The sequence below is a fragment of the Lynx canadensis genome, chromosome F1 (assembly GCF_007474595.2).
Source record: "Lynx canadensis isolate LIC74 chromosome F1, mLynCan4.pri.v2, whole genome shotgun sequence".
Lineage (NCBI taxonomy): Eukaryota > Metazoa > Chordata > Mammalia > Carnivora > Felidae > Lynx > Lynx canadensis.
In genome coordinates, this window is record NC_044319.2 from 62,249,363 (window position 1) to 62,273,519 (window position 24,157).

General features: G+C 42.6%; 1 protein-coding gene across 2 annotated transcripts in view; it reads right to left on the reverse strand.

The window, feature by feature from the left end:
* The window catches only part of DDR2 (discoidin domain receptor tyrosine kinase 2), a 156,347-nt gene that overhangs the window by 26,945 nt on the left and 105,245 nt on the right, over window positions 1-24,157 (reverse strand). Inside the window, exons 4-8 of one of the 2 annotated variants that reach the window (XM_030302278.2) lie at window positions 8,557-8,659; window positions 6,922-7,153; window positions 6,466-6,613; window positions 5,980-6,085; window positions 1,835-2,018 (exon numbers count right to left, since the gene is read on the reverse strand). In XM_030302278.2, coding sequence (XP_030158138.1) covers window positions 1,835-2,018; window positions 5,980-6,085; window positions 6,466-6,613; window positions 6,922-7,153; window positions 8,557-8,659 — 773 coding nt within the window. Of the gene's footprint in view, window positions 1-1,834; window positions 2,022-5,979; window positions 6,086-6,465; window positions 6,614-6,921; window positions 7,154-8,556; window positions 8,660-24,157 lie in introns of both variants that reach the window. The other variant, XM_030302277.1, reaches the window with a different exon arrangement.

The following is a 24,157-nucleotide window of genomic DNA, read 5'->3' on the forward strand; positions in this document are numbered from 1 at the left end:
AGAGTTTAAAATACATTTTATTAATTGTGAGACAAAAAAACTATCCCAATGGTACATTTTTGTGAATTGATACGCATGTTCATAGGTGCATGTGGATATATCATTATTCAACAATATAAATAAATTTTCCCTTGAGGTATATCTTTGTTACTGTGCATATGCACACCCCCCTCTCCCAGAAGAACCTGTGAAGAATAATGCGTTACACACAGTTGCACACGGTTATGTTTTATAACCGCCAAGGAGCCGTCCTTCGACAACATCCAGGCAGATGGGTGAATGTTGCTCCTTCTGTTCTCATCTTAAATGTTTGTTCATTTAACTAATGGCTAGTAATCCAGTTAGGAGATATTATCACATTAACATGTGAGAGTAAACATAATAGAGTAATATAATGGTAATATAATAGAGAGGAATATAATATTATAATTATATAATAGAATAGTAATAGAATAGTATTAGAATAGACAGTACATAATAGAGTAATATAATAGTAATATAAGGAATCCATTTTATTTTTATTTCTTTTTTATATAAATTCTATATCTTTTTGACTCCGAGTTTGTGCCAAGAATAACACATTTTGATTTACTAGGGGCCCTTAATGATGACACAGATTTCCTTCTTCTGGGTCCCCATGTCGTCCTACATACCTCCTTTTGCAAATAAATAGTGCCTTCTCCCACTGAACTGCAAACCATCCCAAGGCCAGGACCACTTCTTATTCATCCGCTTACCCCCAGAACTTAGCACAGAGCTACGTATACTTCAAATACTGTTGCTACATTAAGAACAAAGAAGAATGAATGAATTTAGGAAACAAATATTGAAATAGAGGCAGAGTTACCAATTTGTTGGCCATTAATATTCTGTACCCAGCTATTAATAGGGGGAAATAACAGATAAACAGAATCCATGTGTGAGGTCAAATTCACTTGCCCACTCTCTTTCTTGGGCCTCATACTGGAATTCCTCTAAGGCTCCTTCACAGACCAGTAAGAGTTATATGTGAACCACAAAAATTTCAGGGGTCTCTCTTACATTTAACAAAAGGATTTTCTACTGCTAAGCCCCAGTTTTACTCAAGCTTAGAGTTCAGGTCAAAGGAGCTTGAAATCTAGTAAGACAACCAGACAGATGTGTTGTTGCCACAGACAAGGAAACAAAGAACTCTGGAGACAGAAGAGAAAGGAGGCTTCTAGAATGATTTCTCAGGGTTGCATGAGTAGAGGAAACAGAGTAGGGGTAGAAAATGATTCCAAAGACAAAGTACAAAATACTCAATTCTCCCATTGAGAATCAGAGCTGCAATGAGCCAGCTTTACTGATAAAAGTATGTCTTGTCCCTGGAGAGCCCTAGGCAGAGCCATAAAATGATTTTCATGGACTCTGGTTACTTTTGCTTTTGTGGGCCCTCCCTCCATTAAAAAAATCAAAATCTTATTTTAAAACCGTGTTGTTAAGTAGATGAAAATAATTTTTGACCCTACAAGTTCTTTTTTTACCCCTGATGTTAAAAGAAGTTAAAACATTTCCACAGGGCTTCAAAGTATTGTGGGCTCTAGACACTGGACCCACCGTGCCTAATGGTACCTAGACGCTGATGCTGGAACAACGACACAAAACATTGAGAAACAGCGACCTAGTCTAAGCCCCCTTTTCACAAACGAAGCAGGAAGCCCACAGAGATGAAGTGACTCGTGAAGCGCATGTAGCTAGTTGGTAGCAGAACACCCATTTGAATCCAGTTCTGCTGGCAACACCCAGGGATCTTTCTAGCATGCCTTTTCTCACTGCCATTATTTTGGCTTCCACCACACCTAACTCCACTGACCTTCATGGTGGTGAAATTCCTGATGCGGTCAAATTCAAACATGATCTCGATGTAACCACTGGGGGCACTCTCGTTCCTCCAGCCCACGTAGTCATAGCCTGGCCACACGTGGTATTCATGGGTCTGAGTGAAGTCGTCTAGGCCCGACACCCCATCTGTCAGCTGGCCCAACCCTTCGGTCATGCTGCTTAGGCCAGAGGAAGAGAAGGGAGAAGGGAGAAATGAGCCTGGAATTAATTACACATTCGTGGAAGAGCCTTTACCCAGCTTCTTCACCCCGGGGTTTTGTAAGAGTTGATTATCTTGAAGGTTCAAGGATTGTGAAAAACCCAGTATATTTTATAGTATTGACTCATTTATCCTGCATCAATGGAGAACAAAGAATTTCATATCAATGAATTTTACAAAATACTTAATGCTTACTCCTTCATTAGGAAAGCTTTGAAACAGTATTTTATCATTTTCTAAGAAAAGCTTTCTATAATCTGTTGTATCCTTACCTATTCTTGCATACTTTTTTTTCTATAAGTTTTTCTATAATAACTCAACATTATCAAATGCATTTGATTAATCCATTAACAAGTAAATGAGGGAATGGATGGATCAATGCATAGAACGAACACTACAGTAGACGGTAGCATTTGACCATCACTAAACAGTCCCAGAGCTTGTTGGAAATTTTTCTGACTCTCCTTTGACCGTATGTTGTCATTTTTCAGTGAATCAATTCCAGATAAGCCAGTCATGCTCTCTTCTACCCCACATCCAACAACCCAATTTGAGTCCAACTAAAGGCGGGGGGGAAAGGTGATCAATCCCAAATTTAAATACTAATTTATATGTAATTTTAATTAAATTGGTAGAATACTAGACTCATGGAATAAAAGGCATTATTTACATGAGGGTCTCAGGCATTGGATTTAGTCTTGTTTTCTAGCTTGGCAGTCTTTCCACTTCTGATTGTAAGGCTTTGCTTGATTGGTATATGGGATGATTGTGTATTTATGTCAGATTGACTATTTCAGGAACACAGAGACCTTCTTCCTTCTTTATGAAAGACAGAGCAAGGAACTTCTGGAACTTCTCTCTCTTCAAGCTCTGCCTTTCAAGATTTAAACGATGAATCAGGAGTCTCCCAAGTGAAGAAACTGGGATACTCACCCTCAAGCGATAATGCATGCACCCCTTGAGGTTATATAAAAGTTGTGAATTTACAAAAAAATAATTGAGTGATTATGCCAGCCTTACAGATACGCTTTGTTTGTTCATTGAAAAATGTTTGGCAAATTATAAAATTTGACTGGCCTTATCCACAGTGACCAGAGCTTGGGTGTCCCTTCCAAGGATTTGCCATCTTTTTCTTCTCTCTACAGATCAGAAGGCTGGGAGAACATAAGTTTACTTGCAATAAATATATTTCCCATTGTCCCCAGAATAATAAATCCCCATGAAACTCTTATGAAAAGCAACACAAATTAAAAATTAATTTCTCGCAGTCAAAATTAAATCAAATGGGGATGGGATAAGCAGAGAAACTTTCCCTGCCATATCCTTTAGAATTGTTAGAATTCCTATAACAAGCATATACTACTTCTGTAATTTTTTTAGTTTTTAAAAAAGGAACTTTTGCTCCTAAAACTATCTATTCTTGAGACTCTGAATTAGATGACTTTAATACCTCACCACTCAGGCACACTCCAAAGAGATACCTCACTACCTGAGTTATCAAGTGGAGGCAGTCTGTATCCAAATCTTATTCTTGATCTTTCCTTCTGTTACCAGTTACCTGTCTTATCTATTTGAATGTCTTGCCAGTCCCTTAAATTTGTGTCCCGAACTAACCCCATCATTGCCCTTTTTCTAAACTAAATCCATTTGCATTTCTGCCCATTCTACTTTTCCTTCACGCTCAGTGAAGGTGCCTGGTGTACCGGAAGCACCAAGATATACCTGTTGAATGAATAAATGCCACCCCCACTGTTTGATCTACTTCTCTTCACCCTACTGTCTCGCCCCTACACCCAATCAGATTGCAAACGGTCCCCACATGGATGGCTGCTCCTCTTCTGTTCCCACAGTCACCATTACAGCCCTGGGCCCACACACTTTTTACCTGATAGTGTTTGCAATGAGAAAATGTCCCTCATCACCTCCTCCTTCCCGTCACATCTAACCTTTGTGACCTGCTTGATTAATCTGTCTAAAGCACCGTGCCAATCGTGTCCTTCCCCAAGTTTAAAAATCTTCAGTGATGTGTTCTATCAATGATTATGCTGATGAAGAGAAAGTCAACGCCTCCTCCCCCTCCTCCTGAACCTGACGTTCAAGTTCCTGCAAAATCTGATGTAATCTGCCTTATAGTGCTTCTCATCTACTATTTTGCTACAGAAATACGGCTGGTGGTTCACTAAACTATTGATCTTTACCAGGCATTCCCCTAAACTTTACAGGGTCGTCCTTTTGTCCCCATGCTATTGACTCTGCCTAAAATGCCACTTCAAGATTGTTTACCTGTGAAAGCTCCACCCATCCTTTGGAGCCTGCTTCAGATTTCATCTTATTCCATCATGTCTTTGCTGGTTTCCCAATCAGATACAAACTTATATGTATTTAGCACTTTACCTTTACAGAATGCTTTTCTTATACATTTTTATCACTTAAGCAAACAGAACTAACTTTTATTATGTGAATCCAGGTGTTTTCACTCCCAGTGCTGTGCTTTCTCCTACCTTGGCTTGCTCTTTCCCTTGATCCCCAGAGCACTCCTATGATCTCTTACTCCAGGGCTTATATCACAGCAATTTATATCCTGGCTTAGTCCCCATTCCTAACGGTGAGCTTCTTAAAGGTAGGATCAAGGACTTCCTTATGTTTGAATACCTACCAAGTCTGGCCAAATTCCTTGCAGGTAGTAACGGAGGATCAGCAAAGATTTATTGAACTAAACTGAATTCAACTGATCTCTGATTTCCTCTATGCCTCAAGCATATGCCAGTTGGGGTGTGGCTGAGTGAAATGATGCCCAGACAATTTAAGCGGATCTCTGATTTCCTCTATGCCTCAAGCATATGCCAGTTGGGGTGTGGCTGAGTGAAATGATGCCCAGACAATTTAAGCGAATGGGGAAGAACGGTTACTAAGCACATGGAAAGGATGTAGCTGGAAATCGAATACTGGATGAGTCAGGTCTTCACTCAGGGGATGGCAGCTGGTGGGGCAGGAATTTATTCTTCACACCTAAGACAATGGAAGTGCTATAATCCCTCACTCCCCTTCCTGAGATTAATCTCTCCCTCTCTCAACCACTAGAAACTTCCATCATCTGGTCTGGACCTAACCTCTCTCCCAGGCTCAATCTTTGCAGGCAGAGACCAAACTAAGAGAGAGAAAAGTGTGGAAGTGGACTAGAAGAAAAATGGCAAGGCTCAGAGTGAAGTGAGATAGGGAGGAAAAGCTCTCATCCAACCCTAAATTCCCACTGTGTCTGATCATACTCTTCCACCATGGCCCTTCCTAGGTCCACTTCAGGACTACCCATTGGTCCCTCCTGCTGTTCCCGGATCAAGCTTCTGCTGCAGTCAGGCCACTCTTGTCCTCAGCCCTGCTTTCTTTCCTCCGCTCCCTGCTACCTGCCTCCCCTGCCCTAATTATCATCTCATCACGGAAACTCTCCTTGTTTACTGTAAGCCTTACGGGTGTCCTTTTCATAATTTCTAAAGCATTTCTATTTATGGGGTTCATTCTTCCCGAACTTCTTGACCTGTCCAATTTATTATACTTATAACTTCAATTCTTCTGGCCCTTTGTCTCCATAAGTAGGTCATTATTTGTGTCAGACCACGTGTCCTGTTTTAAGAGTCAAAAAAATATGGCTACCGTACCTAGAGCCATACTACAATTTTAGCTCTTGTTTTGTGTAATTTATTGTTTCTCTTGTCTTCCCAAAACAGGCATATGTTCCTTGCAGATAAAGACTCCATGTTTTACTTCATCTAAATTATCTCACAATGCCTAGTACAGGGCCTAAAAAAAAAACACTAGTTGGTTGACCAGTTGATTGATTATTGATCCCAAGCCATAATAAAATATTATCTTTTCTAGTGGCCACTTTCCCATTCTGATGACCAAAGTTTCCCAGGATTTACCTGTATCCAACGGCTCCATCATAGACGGAATCATTCAGATAAATGATAGAGCCTCCAGGGAGTACAAATTGCTGTCCAGCTGGAGCATTATAAGACACCAAGCCATCTGTCAAAGGAAACACAGATGTGTCAGTGCCTTTGGGAAGGAAGTGTACCTATGGCTCAGACCAACTACCCCAGGGAGATCCATGTGACTTCAAAGGTACGCTTGTTCAGTGTATCCACATAGGACTCAATCTGGGTACACAGGGAGCACTGCTGAGGAGCACTCCTCACTAGCAGTCAGTGAAGTGACTCAGAATGCATTATTCCAGGAATGGAATGAAGCCTTGGGTGGAGGAACAATGTCCTTTCTTGACTCTAACCTACAGGGAATCACTTCACCCCAGAGATTACTAATCCCATACCTTTCTGACTTAATTGCCTTTATGTTCCAGGAGTTGGAGGTTTTAATAAGGTCCATATGCTCTGTCTCTAGAGACCTACCTAGCCAGACACAGCCATAAAGCTCCACTCGCATGCACACATTCATGGAGTGGTCAGTGACTGGAATGAAGCGGACAAATCTGGCCACAATGGGTGGCTCTAAGTCCTTTAGGAAAATGTCATAGGGGTTACTGTTCCCATCCAGCACCTGAGGAGACAGAAGAGAAATAGTGGGGAGATGCTGTGAGGTTATGCTGAGTCTTCTTCATAGCCTCTTTCATGGACCCTCTCTTTTTAATTGAAGGAGCAGAATGTATCCACTCAGCTTTCCCAGCAGCCTTGATATTCCTCCCGGTGCCCCCTCCCCACCCTCCCTCCTCCTCAGTCACACATTTACAAGGGCATGCCAGGTCTGTGGATGCACATACCTACAAGACAGCCTGTGTACTTCCTCTTCTAGCCTAAGTCAAAATATGGTCCTGGACATCTCAGGGTCTGGATGTCTCTTCTTCCTACCTGTTTTCCATGCCGGTTCCGCCAAGAGATCCAGCGAGTGCCATCCCGACTGTAATTGATCTTGTACATGGGGGCAAACTCAATGCCATGGCCCCCAGCATGGCGCCCTTGGGTCCCCACCAGAGTGATAAAGTGCAGGGTGTGCAAGTCAATCTGTAGGAATTCCTTCAGGTCATCAGGTTCCACTGGAATCTCAGGGCACCAGGCTCCATCCCCTTCTTCTGAGTCCAGCCTTTTGACACAAGGGGTGGGAGACAGAGAGGAACCATGGAACTAGAGTTGTTTACCAATCCAGAGCAAGCAGCTGCTCTGTCCTGAGGGGAGAAAATGTATCCAACCCAAGACTCAGTCTAAAAAGTTGGGACCCCAGTCTAAAAAGACTCTTTGGGTCTCCCCTCAAGCCTGACAGTCTTCTGTCCCTGGGGCACCATGAAACCCAGATAGACCGTCACCACCAGGGCTAGAGTCCTTCAGATCAGATGTAGCCTTTATTTCTCACCCTGATTTAAAGACCACAAGGGAAATGAAACTTTCTGCCCTCTACTCCCCCATGAGTCATTTTACCTCCCCGTTCCACTTTCAGTCCCAGCATAACAAGGGTGGCCACCCCTTGCTTGGATATCAAGTTATAGGAAGGAGGAGGGAAGGATCATAAGATCTCCAGTGTGGGTTATGTAATGCAGTGGAATTTTAACCAACAGGATGGGCATGGCAGCCCAGCAAAACGCCATGGAAACCCATGATGAGAGTGAGGGGTAGGAGCATGTCAGGAGAGTAGTAAATAATCTGGTTTCATTTTATTACCTCCAAGCTAAGCTACCAGTGAGCAAGATTGTGAAATCAGTGGAAGGTTTCTTTTGGGAACGTCTTACCACTTTCCCTCTTCCCTGGAATGTTCCTTTTCTCACAGATGTCAACCTACTCATTGCCGTTCTCTTCCAACCCCACCAACCATCACTCTCGTCTTTCACATACTCAGAAATTATGGAGAAGGTTTACTAAGGTTGCTTTTCTCGTGGGTGATTCCATTTGAACAGAAATCAACACTTTAGACCAAAAAAATCAGATCCCAGGAGAAGGATTAGACCCTCACCAGCAGAGTAGCTTTTGACAAGGGAGTTCGTTGCCTTGGAGGATCCCTGGTACTAGGCCACTAGGAACCCACCAAACTCTTTGTGGGTGAGGATGGCCCTTCAATGAGAGAAGGGAAGACTTTTCTGGAGTCCTCAGTGTCTGCTCAAAGCCTTGATGCTTTGCACCGTGAATAATGTTTCACAGACACCCACTGACAAGAGGATGGGGTGTCCTCGCTTCCAGTGTCCTACCCCATCTGCACCTTCCCCAGTCCACTACGGTAGTCAGCTTCCTGTAATTTCTCACACTGAGAAGGTGAAGTAAAGCAAACCCACTGCATATCCATGAACCCATCTGCTGTGGGCAGGGTGGCTCAAGGCCCTGTGATTGGGAAGGGGTGGCCAGACCAGCACATGCTGCCAAACCCTGAATTTTCTCCCCAAAAACATACAGGACAGGCCTCCCCCATGCCTACCAGCTCCCACCCTTCTTCCCCAGCCCCTTGAGCCAGAAAGTGCATCCAGCCCATGGCTTGGGCTTTCTTGGGGCATCTGTCCTCACCTTCCGTATTTGGCAGCTGTGGATTCTGACCACTGACTGGAAGCTGTGATGTCCTCATCTGGAATGTGGCCTCCTGACATACCCAGAGGGTAGCGGCATATGGCTGGACCAAGAGACACCGAAGGGAAAAAGAGAGGAAATACTTTTCTTTTTATTTCCATGGATGACCCACCCCCTTCTAGGAAGAATGTGATTGACTATTGGACAGGAAAACAGAGGCTTACATCTTCCTAAGGCTTTCTGTGACCCCAGTTTGATCACCTTGACTCTCTCAGCCTTTCTCCCTGGGCCTGCCTCCAAACTTAGTAGTGTTCAATCCCCCAAGCATGGACCTTCAGCCACATCTATCTTTCAGTCCCAGACCCAAGTAATGTAATGTGATGCAATGTGCTGATTTATTCTTTTATTTGGTAATAAGCCCACGGCCCATCCCCATTACCTTATCAGCAGATGTGTACTACTAACCAGTTTCCCAAAGGTGCTGAGTCATCCTCACGGCCACCAGGTACCACCTGATCCAAAGCATTCGTTTTTCTAGGTAGCTGATTGCACAAAACTACAGGGCAAAGCCAACTGTCCTATGAAAGTACTGGACACACAGCTTTGGCCCCCATCAGCACCATGTTTTCGCCTCTGGCTATAAACAATGGCCTCTGGGGAAGGACTTCCACCTCCAGCCAAGATAGAGTAACAAGGACCAGATTGACTCTCCTGGGTGAAACAACCAAAGAATGGACAAAGTATTCAAAACATTGAGTTTCAAACAATGAATACCGGATAACAAAGGCCAACAATCCCTGAGAGGGGACAAAGAAGATGAGTCCTACAGTGGCACCAGCTTACTGCCGTGGCAGAGTCCACAGTGAGTGAGAACAAGGCAGAGTTTGGAGGGCTCCCAATCAAGGAGACAAGGATAAGAGTCTGGAGAGGTCGGGGGAATCTAGGGTTGCCAGAGAAATACAGGATTCCTAGCTAAACTTAAATTTCAGATAAACAATGAAGAATTTTTTAGTATAAATAGGTACAACGATGGCAGGCATATAAAGAAGCAGAGAAACAGAACCTATAATGAGAAAAACAATCAGTCAATGGAATTGATTCAGAATATAGAAGAGGGGCGCCTGGGTGGCTCAGGTGGCTGAGCGTCCAACTCGTCTCAGGTCATGATCTCACAGTTCGTGAGTTCCAGCCCTACATGGCCTTCTCTGCTGTCAGTGCAGAGCCCGCTTCGGATCCACTGTCCCCCTCTTTTTCTGCCTTTCCTCCTCTTGTGCTGTCTCTCTCTCTCTCTCTCTCAAAAACAAAAACATTAAAAAAAAGAATTTAAAAAGAACATTAAACCAATTATAATTATATTGTTATAAGGTCAGCCACTGTGGAAAACACTATGGAGTTTCCTCAAAAACATTTTTAAAAAGAATTACCAGGGGCGCCTGGGTGGCACAGTCGGTTGAGCGTCCGACTTCAGCCAGGTCACGATCTCGCAGTCCATGAGTTCGAGCCCCATGTCAGGCTCTGGGCTGATGGCTCAGAGCCTGGAGCCTGTTTCCGATTCTGTGTCTCCCTCTCTCTCTGCCCCTCCCCCGTTCATGCTCTGTCTCTCTCTGTCCCAAAAATAAATAAAAACGTTGAAAAAAAAATTAAAAAAAAAAAAAAAGAATTACCATGTGATCCAGTAATTCCACTATTGGGTATTTACTCAAAGAATACAAAAACAGTAATTTGAAGAGATTACTAAGTTTTTTAAAATTTTTTTAATGTTTATTTATTTTTGAGAGAGAGAGAGAGAGAGAGAAAGCAGAGGAGGGGCAGAGAGAGAGGGAGACCCAGAATCCGAAGTGGGCTCCAGGCTCTAAGCTGTCATCAGAGCCCAATGCAGGGCTCAAACTCACGAACTGTGAGATCATGACCTGAGCCAAAGTCAGACGCTTAACCGACTGAGCCACCCAGGCATCCCTGTACCCCATGTTAATTGCAGCATTAATTATAATAGACAAGATATGGAAGCAATCCAAATATCCATCCATAAGACTTAATCGATAGGATCAAGGATATGTGGTATATATTGGAATATAATGGAATATTAGTCATAAAAAAGAATGAAATCTTGCCATTTACAACAATGTGGATGGACCTAGAGGGTATAATGCTAAGTGGAATAAGTCAGTCAGAGAAAGGCAAATATCATACGATTTCACTCATAAAATGCATTTAAGAAACAAAACAAATGAACAAATAAATCAAAACAAGAGATGACAAACCAAAAATCCAGTCACTTAAATACAGAGAACTGGTGGTTGCCAGAGGGGAGGTAGGTGAGGAGGATGTGGGAAATAGACAAAGGGGAACAAAAGTACACTTATCTTGATGAGCACTGAGAAATGTTGAATTGTTGAATCATTATATTGTACACCTGAAACTAATATAACACTGTGTGATAATTATACTTTAATTAAAAAAATAATAAATATATATAAGGAGAGCTAAGTGAGATAGGGAAGGATATAAATAAAATTTCTAGAGATGAAACTTGACTATATGAGAAAATACATTGAATAAGATTAAAGGAAGATTATACATTAAAGAAAAGATTGGTGAACTTAAAGACAGCAATAGAAATGATCCAAAATGACACAATGGCAGAAATTAATCAAATCACTCAAATAATCAATCAGACAAAAAGATAGAACCTAAGTTAAGTTGTGAAACAATTGCAAATATCCTATTATACATGTAAATGGATTCCTTAAAGAAGAACAGAGAGGAATCAAAAAATTATTTGAATAAAACATGGTGGAAATTCTTTTCGAATTTGATGAAATTATAAACCCGAGAGGCTCAGTGACTTGAACCATAAGAAACATGAAGGGAACTATACTACAGTACATCATAATTTAACTGCTTAAAACAGGTGATAAGGAGAAAAGTTTTTAAGCAGCCACAGAAAAGGATACATTATGAACAGAGGACCAAAGATAAAAATGATTACGAATGTCCCTTTGGAAATGGTAATTACATAGTAAATATAGAAGATGAGTTTTCATGTTATTTACATGTCTTTAAATGGTGATTGACTATTTAGATCAAGACGATTTTTCATGTTATTTAAATCTCTTTAAATGGTAATTGACTATTTATATAAAAACAGTAACAATATACCGTGGGGTTTATAATATGTACAAAACTAAAATGCATGAAAACAATAGCATGAGGGCTGAAAAGGGAAAAACGGAAGGCATCCTGTTCGAAGGTTTTTTAAATGTTTATTTTTGAGAAAGAGAGAGAGTGCACAAGCAGGGGAGGGGCAGAGAGAGAGAGAGACACAGAATCTGAAGCAGGCTCCAGGTTCGAAGCTGTCAGCACAGAACCCAACACAGGGCCGGAACTCACGAACCGCAAGATCGTGACCTGAGCCAAAATCGGACACTTAACCGACTGAGCCACCCAGACATCCCTCTTGTCAGATTTTTATACTGTATGTGAAGTGATATACTATCACTTACAAGATAGACTTTATTTAATTAAAGATGTACATGACAAACCCTAAAGCAAGCACTAAAATAATATTTTCAAAAAGGTTCATGGCTAATAAATCAACAAAAGATAAAACTGAGTCATAAAAAGTTCAATTCACTGAAAGGAAAGCAGAAAACCACAGGTAAGTTTACACATAAAAGGATGCGAAAAGATATACCAGGAAAATGTAATTAAAAAAAAAAAAAAGCTGGAGTGGTTATATTAATACCAGACACAACAGATTTTAAGACAAGAAATAGCGATGGTATTTCACAATGATAAAGGGGTTAGCTCATCAAGAACACATGACAGTCCTAAATGTTTATTCACGTAACAGAGCTTTACAAAACAAAACAAAACAAAACAAAACAAAACAAAACAAGGCTGCAGGGAAAAATGAACAAAACCACATGTCGTTGCAGATTTCAATACTTACGTCTCAATAATTGGTAAAACAATTAGACAAAAAAACAGTAAGTATACGGAAGATGTGAACATTATCCACTGGTTTTGCCTAGCTTGACATTTATAGAATTCTACTGAAAAACATAGAGTATTCATTCTTTTGAAGTGCACCTGTGATATGTACAAAGATAGACCATATTCTGAATCATAAAACAAGTCCCAATAAATTTCAAATATTCAAGTCATACAAAGTATGTTCTCTGTCAAAATGCAATTACTAGTTAGAAAAAATACATAATAGAAAGATATCTGGAAAATCCCCAAATATTTTCAAACTAGCATAACACTTTCCTAAATATGCCATGGGTCAAAGAAAAAAGGAAAATTAGAAGAAATTAGAAAACAAATTAGAAAGTACTAGAAAAGTATTAGTATTAGAAAGTATTCTGTACTGCAAGATAATGAAAATATAACAAAATTTGTGGATACCACTTGACAAGTATTTATGGAGAAAATCACCACAGTAAAATCCTCCATTAGAAAAGAGCAAAGATCTCTAAATAATAACTTCAGTCTTCACCTTAAGAAACTAGAAAAAGTAGGGGCGCCTGGGTGGCGCAGTCGGTTAAGCGTCCGACTTCAGCCAGGTCACGATCTCGCGGTCCGTGAGTTCGAGCCCCGTGTCAGGCTCTGGGCTGATGGCTCAGAGCCTGGAGCCTGTTTCCGATTCTGTGTCTCCCTCTCTCTCTGCCCCTCCCCCGTTCATGCTCTGTCTCTCTCTGTCCCAAAAATAAATAAAAACGTGGAAAAAAAAAAAAAGAAACTAGAAAAAGTAGAGCAAATAAAATACAAAGTAATTACAAGAAAGGAAATAATAGATTATTAGTGGAAATCAGTGAAATAGAAAACAGAAAAACAATAGAGAAACTCTAAAAAACCAAAAGCTGGTTCTTTGACAAGACTTAAAAAAAAAAAAAAGGCAAAAAGAATCTCTAGCCTGATTGGGAGAGAAAAAAGAAAACACTACAAACATCAGGAATGAAGGAAGTTTCCTTGTTACAGAAATGAAAGATATTAAATGCATAATAAGAGAATCTTATAAACAATGTTATGCCAATAATTTCAACAACTTAGATAAAATAATCAAATTTTTGAAAGATACAAACCACTAAAGCTCATTTATAAAGAGATAGATAAAAACCTGAGTATCATTTATGTTCTAAAAAATTTAAATATATAGTCAACAACCTTCCTACAAAGAAAACCCCAGGACAAGATGGCTTTACTGTTGAATTCTGCCAAATGTTTCAGAAAGAAAAATTACCAAGCACTCACAAACTCTTCCAGAATATTAAAGAAAAACCAAACAGGAAGCTTATAAGAAAACTATAGACCAATAACTCTCATGAACATAGATACGAAAACTCTAAACACAATTTTAGTAAACTGAATCAAAGAATATATAAAAAGAATAATACACCATGATCAAGTAGGATTTATTCTAGGAATGCAAGGTTGGTTTGACATTCAGAAATCATTCAATGTAATTCACCACAGATTTAGAAAGTGAAACTGTATTGTCACTTCAAAAGACACAGAAAAAGCATTTGCTGAAATCAAACATCATTTCCTGATAACAATTCTCAGCAAACTAGAAGTAGAAAGGAATTTTCTCAGTATAAACAATTGTAACCGAATATTATGAAAACCTAAATGCCAACAAATTGGACAACTTAGGGGAAATGGATAAATTCCTAGAAACATAAACTACCAAAACTGAATCAGGAAGAAATAGAAAATTTGAAGAGACCAATCACCAGCAATGAAATTGACTCAGTAATCAAAAAGCTCCCAAAAAACACAAGTCCAGGACCAGACAGCTTCACTGGCAAATTCTACCAAACATTTAAAGAAGAGTTAATACCTATTCTTCTCAAACTATTCCAAAAAATACAAGAGGAAGGAATCATCCTGATACCAAAACCAGATCGAGACACCACAAAACAAAAGAAGTACAGGCCAATATCTCTCATGAATATAGATGCAAAAATCCTCAACAAAATATTAGCAAACTGAATCCAACAATATATTTAAAAAATCATGCATCACAATCAAATGGAATTTATTCCCAGGATGCAAGCATAGTTTAATATTTGCAAAACAATCAACATGCTATGTCACATCAACAAGAGAAAGGATAAACACCATATGATCATTTCAATAGATGCAGAAAAAGCATTTGACAACGCGCAACATGCATGATGTCATCTGATACTTCCAGGAACAGTACGATGAAGCAAAACCAGACTCAGCCACTTTGGCAAGAATCATGGCCATATACACCACCGAAACACTTCCATGTTCCTGTCCCCTGCATTTTCCAAGTCAAATTTAAATCAAGAGATCGTGGGATCTAGTATCATTTTGCCTATTCTTGTCAAATGTATAACTTCTGTATCTGGGGTGACAGGTTCTACAAATAATCATTATGTTTGAATCTCGAGTGTAATTCTGGGCTGTTCAGGAATGAAGCATCAAGTTCTCAAATTCTAAACCCTCTGGAATGTGAAATTGAAGGGAGGAGTAAGGATGAGGAAATACTGATACAGAATGCCAATGGGGCCCAAATTACCAGTGAGTGAGGTCAATGAACATTTCAGAAATCACTCACAGGGTGCGCCCTCTCTTGTGCTCCACCCCTTTATGCAGTGGAGGCCATGCCCTGCCTCAAGGCCTCCTCCGGCCCCCTCCCAGATGCTTGTCCTGCATGTTTTTGGGTGTGCTAAACGTTTTCGCACTGCTGCTTAGTGTCCCTCAGTACCAGTGACTCAATGGGCCAGGAGAAGCTTCTGGACACCTTTATCTCACAGGCTACACGCCCCAGTCCAGGTTACCAGAACACTTGCCTTGGCATTTGTGACCCAAGCCAGCTACTAATAAAGTAACTTTGCTTTCCCATTGTTACTGCTCTCTGCGTGTATATATCCCTCAACGATCTTCTGGGGAGGGGACCTGGCCAGCCAAGGTAGACGTTCCTTGCACCTTTGGCTATCATTCATGTCATGGTGCCCCCAGTTGCTATCTTGACTCCTAAAATACAGTTCATTCTTCACAGTTTTCAAAGTGCTGTCCCATTGTTTTCATCTTGTTTACCCTACGATAACCCTGTGTGGTAGGCGGGGCATGTATTATTATTCTCAAATTACACATGAGAAAACCAGTTAGAGCCCCATGGCTATGAAGGGGTCCTAATCCAAAGTTAGTCCAATGTACCAGACTGCCACTCTCTGCTCTAACCAAAGGAATGGCAAGATGTAAGCTGTTTCTCCCAACACGCCAGGCTGTAGGCAGAAGCATTGCAGATTTGTAAGAGAGTTGGCCTCTGGCACCTTCTTTCCCTTCAGAAAACAAAGCTTCATTCATGGACCCAGTCCTATCTCCATTCCCAGTGTGGTAATCAACTTATTGTTCTCTAAATCCATAGGGTTTTTAAGCTCCTATTTTTATTAATTCATTCATTCAATGATTTTTTTTTTGAGCCCCGTGGGAATATAGGCATAAACAGAACAAAGTACCCTTTGCCAGAGTTTACATTCTAGTATGGGGAAAAAGACAAGAGGCAAATAAATATATAAGATGAGAAAAAGTGGCAAGGGTTGTGAAGAAAAGAACACAGGGAAAGGAAATAGCTGCTCTTTCATGTCAAGAGATAAGGAAGGTCTCTCGGATAAGGTGTCTCTGAGCAGAGATCTGAGTGAAGGAAGACAGCCAGGTGACTCTTGGAGGATGGAATGTTTCATGGAAAGGGAACAGAAGTCAAGAAAAGAGCCTTCTTAGTGGCTTCGGGTACAGCAAGGAGGTTCGTACACCTGAAGTGGAAAGACTAGCTTAAGTTAGTATCTAGCACTGTCCCTTTGCAATGGAATGAACTTGGTTGCAACTAAAGCAAGTGTTTTTTAAAGAAGGAATAGTACCGGGGCGCCTGGGTGGCGCAGTCGGTTAAGCGTCCGACTTCAGCCAGGTCACGATCTCGCGGTCCGGGAGTTCGAGCCCCGCGTCAGGCTCTGGGCTGATGGCTCAGAGCCTGGAGCCTGTTTCCGATTCTGTGTCTCCCTCTCTCTCTGCCCCTCCCCCGTTCATGCTCTGTCTCTCTCTGTCCCAAAAATAAATAAACGTTGAAAAAAAAAAAAAAAGAAGGAATAGTACCAATTTCGGTAAATTTCTCCTTACTCCGACGTCCAACATTTTTAGTATCTGTTTTATAGCCTTCGGTACATAGTGCTTTGTCATATAATTGTCTGTGTGTGAGTCTCATCTCTCCTACAGATGGCAAACTTTTGGGGGATAAAAGGGCGTAGGCGGGGAGATTAGATCTTATTCAATTTTATTTCTCAGGGCACGTCTGGGGAGACAACAGGTGCTCAAAAATATTGACTGAAAACAGAGGTAGACATAGATTAGGAGTTAGAATAAAGTGGAGTTAAATATGTCACCCTGCAAACCTTACCCCCAGTCTGTTCCATTTCAACCAACTCCACTCTTCCAATTACTTGAGCCAAAAATCTTGAGGCCACCCTTGACTCCTTTCGTATTCCATATCCAGCCCAACAGCCGATGAGGAAATCCCATTAGCCACCTTAAAGAATTCCCATAACCCACCTCCTTTCCACATATGCCACTACCATTCTAGGTCGATCCTGGAATAAAACAATAATCTCCTAACCAGACGTCCTTTTGTCCACCTTGTCCCATTTATCTATGAAAATGTAAGTCAGACCACGTAACTCTTTTGCCCAGCACCCTCCAGGGAGTTCCCACCTCACTCATGATAACATTGAAAACGCATGCGTGGTCTCCAGGGTCCTGCAGAGCTGATCCCGGGCTATCCTGGACCTCACGTCCCGCGCACTCCCCCCTCCAGTCACGCTGGCCTCCTGGTTGCTCCCCAAGCACACTAAGTATGCTTCTTCTTCAGACATTTAACTACTTAATTCAATAATGGCAGTAATCTGCACTGGGTTGGGGAAAGAGAAGTGGAAGACTGTATCTCCCATTATTTTCCACGCGCTAACATATCTGAAATCTGAACGCGTTTCACAAGCAAATGGTGAGTCATAGCTTAACTGGCTGGAGTTTTTTCTTAGAGTGACACAGTAGAATCAGTAGAATCAGTACAGTAGAATCAGCAGGCTCTTCAATTTCATGATATACTGTAATAATGGTAACCACTTATAAACAGCACTTATCAAATGTCAGACGATATGGTATTTTTGTCACTCATTACTTCCGGTTTCTCACGAATACCCCATCTACAGGTAAGACGTTAAATAACTGCCTAAGGCCATTCGTGGAGTAAATACTAACTCACTTTAGATTCGGACTCTAAAGATGGCTCTCTCTAAGCTACACAACCTCTGAAGGGAAAAAAAAGATATTTCAAATCCACTCCAGGATCTGAGCAAAGTTCACATCCTTTCTGGGTCTCAGCTTTCTCCTGTGGAAATCAGGGGAGCTGGATTAGATGTTTTCTAAGGCAGTGATTCCCAAAAGCCAGTCCATGGACCGACTGCTTTAGAATTGCTTGGGAAGGGTGTAGAATATAGGTTTGTGAGCCCTGTCTTAAGAGATTTTTCTTCGGTAGGTCTGAAACTGTGCCCAGGAACCTACATTTTTTTTTTTTTTAATTTCCCAGGTGATTCTGCTATGCAGCCACACTTGGAAACCATGCTTCCAGGTCCCTTCCAGCCTGGACACATGATCATTCTCTGGGGCCATTCCAAAGTCCAGGGACATCCACATTCACAGTCCCACTGGGCTTGCATTCCTGGCTATCATGAATCTCTAGTCACTGGGCCATGAGTGTAACGAGAACTTCTGTTTCTCGGAACATCTAAAGTAAACCAGAAATGGGGAAAGAGGGTCGCATGGGGTGAGTCATGATATTGTTGCAAATAACTTCCCCACCAAGGCACTGCTTGTCCTGGGAACAGCAACCAGGGAGTTTTAACACAGCTGCCTTAGCTGCAGCTGCCTGTATGAAGCATGTTGATATTTCCTGGGCTCTATTTTGTGTTCCAATTATGTCTATATAGGTACTTTCCATATTTAACAAAGAAAGGGAGAGAAAAACCGAGAGACAGAGAGAGAGAGAGAGAGAGATCCCACCTAGGATACTCTATTTGGTGTCCAAGGAGGGCCAGTTGCCTGGCTGAGGCTCTTTGCTCCCCTTCATTACTGGGCTAAGGTTTTGATCCTCAAAGTGGTCTCCCAGGACCGGCAGCCCCCAACACTATCTGAGAACTTGTTAGAAACGGAAGTTCTCTGACAAGTCATTTGCCAATACCTTCCCCAATTCCATTGTGGGGGAGGGGTGAAATGGGTGATGGGCATTAAGGAGGGCACTTTTGGGGATGAGCACTGGGTGTCATACGTAAGAGATGAGTCACTGGGTTCTACTCCTGAAGCCAAGACTACACTGCCTGTTAACTAACTTGAATTTTAAAAAAAAATTGGGGGGCGCCTGGGTGGCTCAGTCAGTTAAGCATCTGACTTCAGCTCTGGTCACATTTTGTGGGTTCGAGCCCCGCGTGGGCTCTGCGCTGACAGCTCGGAGCCTGGAGCCTCCTTCCGATTCTGTGTCTCCCTCGCTCTCTGCCCCTCCCCCACTCGTGTTCTGTCTCTCTCTCTCAAAAATACATAAACATTGAAAAAATTGCTTTGATAAATAAATAATAAAATAAATTTTTAAAGAAAGAAAAGAAATGCAAATTCTCAGTCCCCACCCTAGACCTACTGAATCACTCTGAAGGCGGAGCCCAGCCAACCAGGTTTTCACCAGCCCCCTAGGTGACTCTGCTGCTGCTCAGGTTTGATAACTGGAAGAACCGGGGGATGAAATGAGGCTGCAGTTTGTCCACATAAAAAAAGAAAACTCTAAATGTGTCAGTGCGCCCCTCCTACTCATCCCCTCCAGTGCTTCCCTCGCACAGAAGGGTGTAAGCCAACCACGTGTGGACAGCTGTGGCAACACCATGTCGAGAACTGGAAGGCCTCCCTGAGCCACGGCACACGTGGCCCTGAACCTGGACCAGTACAGGACTCTGGGACAGGAAGAGTTCTGGAATGACACGTGACACGTTCATTTCTGCTTTAGGAGCAGTGGAGGAGTGGGAAGTAAACCTGTCCTTCGGGAGTCAGCTGCTCTATTAGCAAAGCCTACCGCTCGTATGGATGGGGTTTCGGAGTAGTAGGGGTCCAGAGCTGATGGCCAAGAAAGAATTCTTGAGATGTCTTTGGTGCAAAAAGGTGACTTTATTAAAGCACAGGGACAGGACCCGTGGGCAGGAAGTGCTGCACTGGGCTTGTAAAGAGTGACTGCTTATGTACTATGGAGTTGGGGGAGGGAAAGGCCAAAGGGAAGCCTCCAGAAGGACTTTCATCTGCTAAAGAGGACTCATAGGATGCCACAGTCTTGCTAGGGTCAAGCTAAGGTTGTTTTCCCTCTAGGAAGCCATTGACATTAAGACAGTAGGGGGTTCCTGGAGAAATGTTATACTTTGTATTTGCCTCAGGTATTTGTCAATGGGCTGCAGGTCACACGGAAATTTAATTTTACCTGCCATTTTCTTCTTGCCTTTGTCCCCACATCACTATGGAGGGTGATGTTGGGGCTCCAGGAAACTGAGTCTACAGGTTTCTGGAGATCAGGCTATTGATAAAATTGCCTTTTTCTTATAATTTACTAAGACATTTGTAACCTGAAGGAGACTCATGTCCCGCATGACTGTGATCTCTATCACAGTTAACCATTTGTTTTCTTTCCTTTCCTTTGTTCTTGGGTGGCCAGGAGAGCCTCTGAGGAACGTTGCACAGATCCCACTTGGGTGGGGGAGGGGCATGTGCTGGCTTGTGCTTTGCCCTCATCTTGCCTTATGGTCCCTCATCACTACGTCCCGCAAATTTCTTGAGTCCAGCTGTCTCTCTCCTTCTCCACTCCTCCCATGCAGGACCCAGCCTCTGCCACCTCACATCTGGATGACTATAATGCCTTCTAGCTCTTCCTCCGGTTCCTCTGCCAGTCCTTCTCCACACAGCAGCCCAAGCGAGCTTCCTAGAATCTTATTCTGACATGAATCTTCTAACAGTTGTCCAGTCTTCCTGGGATAGTGTGGCCCATGATGCCTGTGGGATCGGGCCCAGCCTACCTCTCCGGCCTCACCTTGGGCTTTCTGCACATCTCTGCTGGCTCTCATCCTGACTTCGTAAGTGCACAAAGTACCTTCCAGCCTCGGGGTCTCCCTGCATGTCATGTTCCGTGTACCTGGAATGTTCTTCCCCTCCCCTCCCTTACCTGCTGACTCCTGCTCATCCTCCAGCTCTTAGAGAATTCCTCAGAGCCTTTGGGGAAATTAGGAATTTCTGTTATATGCTCTTACAGTGCGCTGCTTTCCTTCTTAGCACTTTTCACACTTGTAAAACAAATAATTGTTTCAATACAAATAATTGTTTCATTTTGGTCTCTCCACTAACTATTCAGGGTCATATGGCCAGAGATCTTGTCTATCTTTCTCTCCGTTGTTTGCCTCATTTCTAGTAGGGTGTCTGGGTATTAACTGAGTGTTCGATAAATATCTGTTGAAAAGGTGATAAAAGAAGAGTTTTCTGTTGTTCCTAATTAGGAGGCTTAAAAACAAAGACCTGGGAAGTCAGGAAAGGGTAGCCCTGACTAATGATGCTTAACCAGGCAGCAGACATATAAGACTTCTTTGTAATTCTGGGGCATTACATATCTATTGCAACCCATCTTTTTGTTCATGTATTTATTTAACAAATATATTTACTTAATATTAATGTTAATTTATTTAATGCTTATGAATTTATCTAACAAATCAGTTCCTGCTGTGAAGATACAGTGGTGAATAGGACAGATAAAATGACTTAGCCCACGGATCCTACCTTCTGGTAGAGGAGAAAGACAAGAGGCAATAGATTTTCGATTCTCAAATAGGCAATCAAATTGTCTGACAATAGCTATTATGAATTGTTACTATTTCAGATAGTATGACAAAACTACGGAAAACTCTAAAATATGATAGGGGGATAAAAGAGATGGGTGGGGGGTTCTTTTAGGTAACAACCTTCACCAGAGATTTTCTAGTTCACTCATGCTTGTTTACCTCCTTAGTGAAACTGTAAGCAATTTTGAGAATAGTAATCATGTCAGATTCTTCCTTTTCCCGCTGGGCAGCTGCCAACACATGGTACCCATTAGATGCTCAATACACATTTGGCAAATAAGTAAGCAAAAGCGTAGAAGGCAGGTGGATGGATGGATGAACCCAAGGCTGGATGAAGGGAGAGTTCACCATGTGTTGAACTCTTGAGGGCAGGTTCTGTAATTGATTCATTTCTCTAGGATTGTTTCATTTCTCAGCAATCACCAAAGGACACCAAGTTTCAGGGATGTTCTTTGAAGGGCTTTGTGGGCATTTGCATGAGAGGAAGAGAAGCTTTAGCATGAATTGTAGTCAATGGACACTGGATAAAGGTCCAAGAAGCTGCACTAAGGAGGGGTCCCCAAGCTTTGGTGAGGGAAACAGCTCGGAGTCTCACTCTATGCCTTGATGAAGATCTCCAGCTCAATGCCAGAGCAAGGCTCTGAGCCAGAGATATTACAAAGCTTCTTGAGACAATTGGAGTGGATCTTGAGGTCTAGATGTTGGAACCAAAGATAATAAGGATGGGGATAGGGAATTCAGAGATAAGAGCCAGAAAAGCAGCCAGTAGGCGAAGTTTCTTGGTGAATCAATATTCCCAGGGGCCTCAGAGAAAGGGCAGAGGAAAAAAGACAAGCTGATCTTGGATGGCCTTCCTCATCCTAGTGGGTCTTTGGAACCAGGATAAGCCTTGGCCCAGGGCAACCAACGTGGCACTTTTCAGCGGTACCAGTGCGGTTTTCCTAGTGAATATGCCTATTTTTGGTAAACTCCTGTGGAAGGGACCCCAGCCAATAGCAAAGACTCAGAGTGCCAAATCCTAAATGTCAGGCCCCTGTGCTTTTCCCCAAGCCCACTTCATTTTTTTTTTTTATCAGATCCCATCCATCCATCTCTGAACTCCACATTATGAAAGATCAGGAAGCATGGAAAGGCGGAGGACAGCAAGGGACAGCGAGGGACCCAGAGACCCAGCAGCAAAGAAGGGCGTCCTGATTTTGCTTGCTGAGTTGTTCTTGGTGGTTCTTGACACTTCCACTACCCACCAATCTCCTGGACAGAGAAGCCAATTCACTTTCCAGTTTCCCAGAGTGGAAAACTACCAGTGCCGGCCACCGCATGCCCAGGCAGAGCTCGATCTGTCCTGAGCTCTGGTAGGGCCTGGCAGGCAGGCAGAGGAGAAGCAGACAGCTGCCACCAGGCTCCAGCTTCCCAAGAATTATTTTCATACTATGCTGCCAAGGTTGAGAGCCTGAAAGGGCAGCTTGTTCCGTGATGTTTACCATCTCCCTGCTAGTTCCAGACCACAAGCTTACCCATCAATGAGTGTCCTATATGCAGCTTCCAGGAAAACACACGCATGGCACACGTGAGTCCTGAAGCATGGAGAGCTGACACCTGGGCCTCTCTGGGTACAAGGAAGACCAGAATGACCAGGAGGGGGGACACTGGGGTCAACCAGGGGACCCAAGACGGTCTCTGGTCTAAAAGAACATCTGCAATCATAAACTTTAGAGCCAAGAAGGGGCTTCAGAAAACCAACCCCTCCAATGGCTCCATATCAAATATCAGTTAGAACCTCTGAGCCCCCAAAAGGTGAAATGACTTAGTCAAGGACGCACAGCTGACGAGGACTGAAATTCCTGCACAGGACTGAGACTCACGTCTCCTGATCCCTGGTTCCTCTTTCTTCAACCCCAGGCTACCATGATCAAGTTCTTCCAATTCCAGAAAGGACAAGGTGGTCCCATTACAGAAGCTGTCACTTGGGTCCCTGTTCCCCCAAGCTCCACATTGGCTGCTACTCCAGACTGGTTCATTATTCAGGTAAATATCTATACAGCGGGATGCTACTAGAGGCCAACGAAGATTATTTGGGTTCCTCTAGGCACATAGGGTGATTCTGCCAACACCCCTTTTGCCCAAGTTGAGATCCCCCTTGGGATTAGCCCTTTAGAATTGCAGCCTTCCTGGAAGCCCAAAATACTTTCCAGAAACAATTATTGCAGAGCTCTGGAAGAGGAGTCCCCAGGCTGTACTGGATTCCAGGGTATCAAAGTGAGGGTCAGTCAAGATACATTCTTCTTCCTGGCTGCCAAAGTCAGTGAAGGTTTCATAGTAGAATAGTATGTCCTTCCTTCCAATAAGAAGGTGAGTTGAAGGGATGCCTGGGTGATTCAGTCGGTTAAACATCCGACTTCAGCTCAGGTCATGATCTCACGGCTTGTGAGTTTGAGCCCCACGTCGGGCTCTGTGCTGACAGCTTGGATGGAACCTGGAGCCTGCTTTGGATTCTGTGTCTCCCTCTCTCTCTACCCTCCCCCACTTGCATGCTCTCTCTCTCTCTCTCTCTCTCTCCCTTTCAAAAATAAATAATAAACATTTTTTTTTAATTAAAAAAAAAATGAAAGTGAGTTGAAGAGACAGCAGGTCAGGAACTGAGAAGAAAACTGGGGCCATGGTCT